The sequence below is a fragment of the Tyto alba genome, unplaced genomic scaffold (genome assembly GCF_018691265.1).
Source record: "Tyto alba isolate M040663 unplaced genomic scaffold, T.alba_DEE_v4.0 Super-Scaffold_5, whole genome shotgun sequence".
NCBI classification, from domain to species: domain Eukaryota; kingdom Metazoa; phylum Chordata; class Aves; order Strigiformes; family Tytonidae; genus Tyto; species Tyto alba.
The window spans coordinates 22,711,222-22,716,937 of NW_024881326.1; the positions used below are offsets into that span (position 1 = coordinate 22,711,222).

A 5,716-nucleotide genomic window follows, 5' to 3' on the forward strand; every position below is an offset into this window, starting at 1 on the left:
GACTTGCTCTCCACCACCTCCTCCTCCTCGCTGAGCGGGGATACTCCTTGTACTCTACAAACCGGCTGCGCAGATCATAGCCCCGCCACGGGGATCTGCTCCGGTCCCTCCCCCTGGCCTCCTCCCTCTGGCTGAATCCGTGCTCCTCTTTGTTGTCGTACTCTTGCACGGCGTGCAGCACGTGGTCCAATGGTTGACTGCAGACCAGGGTGTCAGGTTGCTTCCTGGACACGTAGGAGGCCGTGCTGAGCCTGTGTGGCCAGTCGTGGCACGGCCAGCTTGCCGATGCCTGCTGGGCACCTGCCCAGGTCAGCTGGCTGGTGCTGGCTGGTGCGGAGGAGCCGCTGTCCTCTGGAGAATCCTCCTTGTCCACCTCCATGGCCTGCAGAGAGAGCTGTGAATAGGTCCTGCCCTTTCCTCCTGAAAGGACCAGAACCGTGGGGAAGCCCCAGGAGCGGTGGGAGGGGACAGCTAAGGGCCTCCCAAAGGCTCTCCTGGAGGGCTGCAAAGGCAGAAGGGCCAAAGGTGAAGAAAGGGGATGGATCTAGGTGGGATGCTTGGAGAGGGAGCAGTGCTGCAAGTGTCTTCAAGAAAGCTGCAGTTTGTGGGAGGCAAAAGAGATCCCAGAAATAAACCCACTGCCCATCTGGTGCCCTGACCCACCTCCCCGCAGTTGCCTCGCTCCAACGAGGCAGAGCCTGTGGTCCCACAGAACCCACCTGCTCGTTGCCAGCCGCCCACCGACTGAGGAAGGAATCGGCATAGGACGGTGCCGGTGGGGAATCATCCCTTTGTCCAGCTTGCAAATCCGAGCACCTCCTCTGGGGTTCTGTCATTTTCTTGGAGCTGTTTCTACAACAGAGAGAAGACATACCCAAGATGACAGTGGGAAACTCCACTGGAGTCAAAACAAGACCTTGTCTTTATACCCCCGACAGTCTCCATTTCAGAGAATCATAGGGTCATAAGATGGTTGAAAGGGAACTTAAGGAACGTCTAATTCCAACTCCCTCCCTCCCACAGGCAGAGGTATCTTCCATTAGACCAGGTTGCTCAAGTCCCCATCCAACCTGGTTTGAACACTTCCAGGGAGGGGTTAGCCACAACTTTTCTGGAAAACCTCTTCCAGTGCCTCTCCACTCTCACAGTGAAGAATTTAATTTCTTCCTTACAACTAATTGAAATCTAGCCTCCTGTAGTTTAAAACCATGACCACCTGTCCTGTCGCCACGCTCCCTGATAAAGAGTCCCTCCCCATCTTTCCAGTACTTTTAAGTATTCTCCTCTACTGTCGTGACTTGAACCTGGCCGGCAGTCAATCACCATGCAGCCGCTCACCTCCCTTCCCTGCCCCCAGGCATGGAGGAGGGATTTGAAGGGGTCAAGGGAGTCTCATAGGCTGACACAAAAAAGTTTAGAAATTGTAATAAAATGAAAAAATAACAAAACCAGAAATGACAAATGGGCAATGCAAAATGTGATTGCTCAGCAGCTACCCAACGGCAATCCCGGAAGCCAGGAGAGCCCCCCTCTTCCTGGCCGCCCCTCCTTTCTATACTGAGCATAACATTACATGACAGGGAATATTCCCTTGGCCAGTTTGGGTCCGGTGCTCTGGCCGTGCTCCCTCCCAGCTTCTTGTGCACCTGCCCACGGGCAGGACACCACGGGGAGTTGGAGAGTCCTTGATGTCTCAGCAACAACTGAAAACATCAGTGGGCTATCAGCGTTCTTCTCATACCAAACCCCACCCTGAAGCCAAAGCACAGCGCTATTCTAGCTACTAAGAAGAAACGTTAACTCTATTCCAGCCAAAACCAGGACATCTACATTGGACAGCTTCAGATAGCAGACAGGTAGCAGTTTACACCAGGGCAGCAGCCTAAAGCCCAGCAGGGAAAGACAAGGACTGGCGTGGGTTAGGTCAGATTTGACAGCACTGAAGGATGCAGGTAGGAATGACTCCTATGACAGAAAGAGAAGCACAGAAAGGGAAACAGAAAGAGGCTGAGAAGAAAAAAAAGCAGAGCCAGGAAAAGGAAAGGTATTCCAAACACTTTTTGTGATTGTTTTTACCTGACATAAAACAGTAAGTAGGCTTGCTGCCTAAGAACTGTGTTGATGCTGCAACGATACACAGAGTCATCGTCCATCTTGTGCCACCATCCGTTGCTGGCCTGTGAAGAAAGGCATTGATACCTGGAGATGAACTGCATGGTTTCTCCAGAAAAACACAGGCAGAAAACTACAGAACCAGCAAGGGTACATCAAACCAGATCCACTCCAGCCCCTAAGGAGACCTTCTTCCCCAAAACCTTGGCTGCCAGTAACCTTGCCATGCAAATTTGTCTTCCCCAGCACACATTTTTCCCGTGTTTGGAAGGAAGTTGCTCTTTACCTTTGTGTAGCAGAAGTAGTGTCCTGACTGACAGCTGCCACCACTGTGTACCAGGCACAGCATATAAGGAATAGAGGAGCGGTTCTCCACTGGTCTGCGACATGTAGGGGTGAAGATCCAGATACTCGGGATACTTCACGACCTACGGAGAGACCAAGAGGGCTCCGAAACGATCCTGAAATGCTACACCGAACAGCCCTCAAAGAGCAGGGGCCGGAGGTGTCTAAAAACATCTCTGGGGCTCATGAACACTCGGTTTTCCCTAAAGCAATGCCTTTGGGTGGCAGGAAACTGTTGTCAGCCAAAGCAGCTCTGTCGGAGCAGAGTACACGCTTGTCTCCCGCGGGAGCCCTCCTCTCCCCAGAAGGAAACATGAAAAAGGCAACATGAGAGCACTGCTTTGGGCCATCTCCTGCTCCAGGAAGGGAAACTTGCACTCCAGTTGCGTACGCACCTTGCTGATCTTCCTGTCGGTGTAATCGTCAAACCTTTTCAAACAAACAGTGAGAACCCTGGGTGCTTGATGGACGGTGAATCTCTTGGAGGCGGCAACCATCCTGTCGCACCTTGAAACCAAGCCCAGAGCCCAGTGCTGAAAGGCACCCTGCCTTGCCCCAGAAGGCCAGGCAAGCTCTCCTGTCTCACACAGCCTTACGCTATTTTAAGGCTATTCAGTACCATAAGGCCATACGAAAAAGTGCTGTGTCTCATTATCGTCCATTAAGCCTATGAGACAAGGTGACTTATGATGGACGACACGCAGCAGCTTCACACAGGATCTAGTACTAAGATGTTGTTAGTAATCATCTTACTGGCTACATTTAAAGGAGTTTTCGCCATCCAGCTGCTCAGGTCTCACAAATTCCTCCAGAGCTGCGGTGACAGATGAGGCTGCCTGGAGGAGTGAGAAAGGAGAGCGCTGAGCTGCGGGAAATACCCTCGCCCAAGCACTCACTAGGAGTTTACACAAAAACCCAACTAGATGACGCTGAGGAGAGCCACTGCGAACCCCCAGGCAGTGTCCAGGATGGGGCAGAAAGAGGGTATTATGGTCGACATTGCCCTCATTTCCCCGGGATTCCTGGGGCTGTCAAGAGCTACGTGCCTGCGCCGCCGCTCAGTTCAGCTCCCGATGGTGTGGAGGGTCATCGGTAATGAAAACAACACAACCCATCAGCCTTGGAGCCAGATGGGTGTTGAGGGAGGGCAAAAGGAAGAGGGATGAGAGTCTATCGAGGGTGCAGAGAGGATAATGCGTGCTCGTCCATTCCACACCCCACCCACCACCCAGCTCTCTTCTGTTTGCAGTTTGCACTTTTCAGTCATCCCTGTTGACTCCGGAAAGCTACAGGGGCCTTGGGACGTCTTGAAGCACAGTTGCCAAGCCTCTTACTTTTATATCCAGTGAAATATCCAGGAAGAGCTCGTAGGAATCGGAGACCGCGCTGCAGCTCAAGCACGTGACTGGAAGGCAAATCAAAATGGTCAGTGGTAGGGGAAGTCAACTGACTCTGCCGGTTTACATCCTTCCTAACTACCGGTTAGGAATTGTACCAGCCTCACGATCAGCTGTTATCACAGGCAGGCAGAGGGACACAGACAATTCTGCGGAGAGCAATAGTTGTGGAAAAGTACCTCTGGATCTCAGAAAGCCCGCAAATATTTGACGGACAATGGTAGTTGATTGAGAAGCGAAGTCCAAGCTGGAAATAAATGGTAAGGCAGAGAGTTATCTCCTCCAAGTGGTTTGCTTTCTCTAAGAGCCCTGGGCATAGGGTTTCCTTGATGGCAGTACATCAAGGTGTCCAAAGGGCTCGGGAACATTGAAAAGGTAATTTGTTTGCGCTTACTCGCTGCTCCAGCTCAAACAATCTCTCTGCATGGCATCGACAATACAGCGTAAGAAGTCATGGGCGTCTTCCTGCCTGCCGAGCTCGAAATGTTCTCCTATTCCTAAGAAAGAGGAAGTTAGTAGTTCTCTCCTACAAGAATGGAAAAAAAAAAAAAAACCTGTAAAAGCACCTGAAAGGACTTACGTGTGAGAACACGGACGACAGACCAAGGCTCGATGGCGCTGCCTGAGGAATGCATGACCTTGTTAACGTGCGCTTCCATTCTGCACATCATGCAGAAGCCTTTCTGGTGACCTGCAGAGGGAGGGAGGGAGGGAGGGAAGGAAGATACTCGGGTTAGCAAAATACCCATAGCCACAGGAAACCTGATGGAGATCTTGCAGTTATAAGAACAGTCTCCACTCCTCCCAAGGTGCCAATGTCCCAGCAAGCTCAGGACATTTTAGCGCGCAGAAAACATTCTTCAGGGGGACACTAAACTGACATAAGTTTCCTGTGCAGTAAGGAAAGAGGGTTTGAGCTGCAGGAATAGGGACCAAGACCCGGGGCTAGGAAGAGGTGCCTTTCTGAAGATGATCACACCTAGGTAGGACACGTGTCTTCTCAGCATGAGTGTTCCAAGAACACCCACTTGAGGACTGACAAAGAAGGGCTGCTTTTCACCTAAACCAGCTCCCAGATTCTGGGAATCCCTGGGAAGCGCCCGACCAAGTTCCAAGGAGATATTTCGTAAAAGCACTCACACGACTGGCCGTGCTTCCGAGAGAGCAGGTAGTTGGCCAGAGGGGGCGTGTATGCCAGGCACTGCAGGACAGAGTTTAGGTAGCACATGTTCCCCAGGTTGTAGAGCCCTCCTCCAGCTTCCTGTTGTTGCTTCCAGTCCATGCAAATCTCGTCCCGGGGAAAGTGGATCCTCTGTGACGGCTCCATTCCCTCGACAGTGACTGCAGGGAAATGACATTTGAAAAGAGAGGAGACGGTATTGTTGCACGAAAGCAGGTCCAGAAGTCGAGTTCTTTGCAGGGGCACCCAGTACGACCAGATCTCCATCCAACCCAGAAACACTGGGGGAAGCCTAATGCTGCCTGTGAAATTTACTGGTCAAGGAGCAGTTGTGGAAAATAATCCGTTCCACTGCTGACTTTGCCGAAAGTCCAGCAAACAAACCCACACTCTGAATCTTCTGTGCCTCGGGCTAACTTGCTTTCCCTCTCGGGTCTTGAACAGCTCAAGTTTTCCCTTTTCCTGATGGTGACTCGGTGAAAACAAGCAAGTATTCAGCCCAGGAGGCAACCCGGCAGATGTCAGCTCTCTCTACGAGCAACGACAGCTTTCGAAGCCTTGTACTAGGGGCGGGGGCGGTGATAAAATGTGTTTTACTGTGTGTAATCCAGACCACTGGGGTAAGTCTGGCTGCTACCAGGCAAGGCCCCAAAATTCACTCTAGGCTGTCAGCACAGCAACA

At 51.8% G+C, this 5,716-nt stretch overlaps 1 protein-coding gene across 1 annotated transcript; it reads right to left on the reverse strand.

Moving 5' to 3' along the window:
- Positions 1–3,206: 3,206 nt before the first annotated feature.
- Positions 3,207–5,181, reverse strand: LOC116964421 (ubiquitin carboxyl-terminal hydrolase 42-like). The gene is made up of 6 exons (XM_042807559.1): positions 4,995–5,181; positions 4,435–4,545; positions 4,249–4,351; positions 4,034–4,101; positions 3,792–3,862; positions 3,207–3,293 (listed from the first exon to the last, which is right to left on the reverse strand). The coding sequence occupies exons 1-6, from the start codon at positions 5,179–5,181 to the stop codon at positions 3,207–3,209; spliced, it is 627 nt and encodes a 208-aa protein (XP_042663493.1).
- Positions 5,182–5,716: the final 535 nt, after the last annotated feature.

What these genes read in the sequence shown, in the direction of transcription:
- LOC116964421 (XM_042807559.1), bottom strand. Translation starts at nt 5,181, where the DNA reads ATGGAGCCGTCACAGAGGATCCACTTTCCCCGGGACGAGATTTGCATG. An exon ending in TGTCGTCCGTGTTCTCACAC is followed by an intron (nt 4,352 to 4,434) that starts GTAAGTCCTTTC and finishes CCTCTTTCTTAG; the next exon opens with GAATAGGAGAACATTTCGAG. An exon ending in GGGCTTTCTGAGATCCAGAG is followed by an intron (nt 3,863 to 4,033) that starts GTACTTTTCCAC and finishes TTTGCCTTCCAG; the next exon opens with TCACGTGCTTGAGCTGCAGC.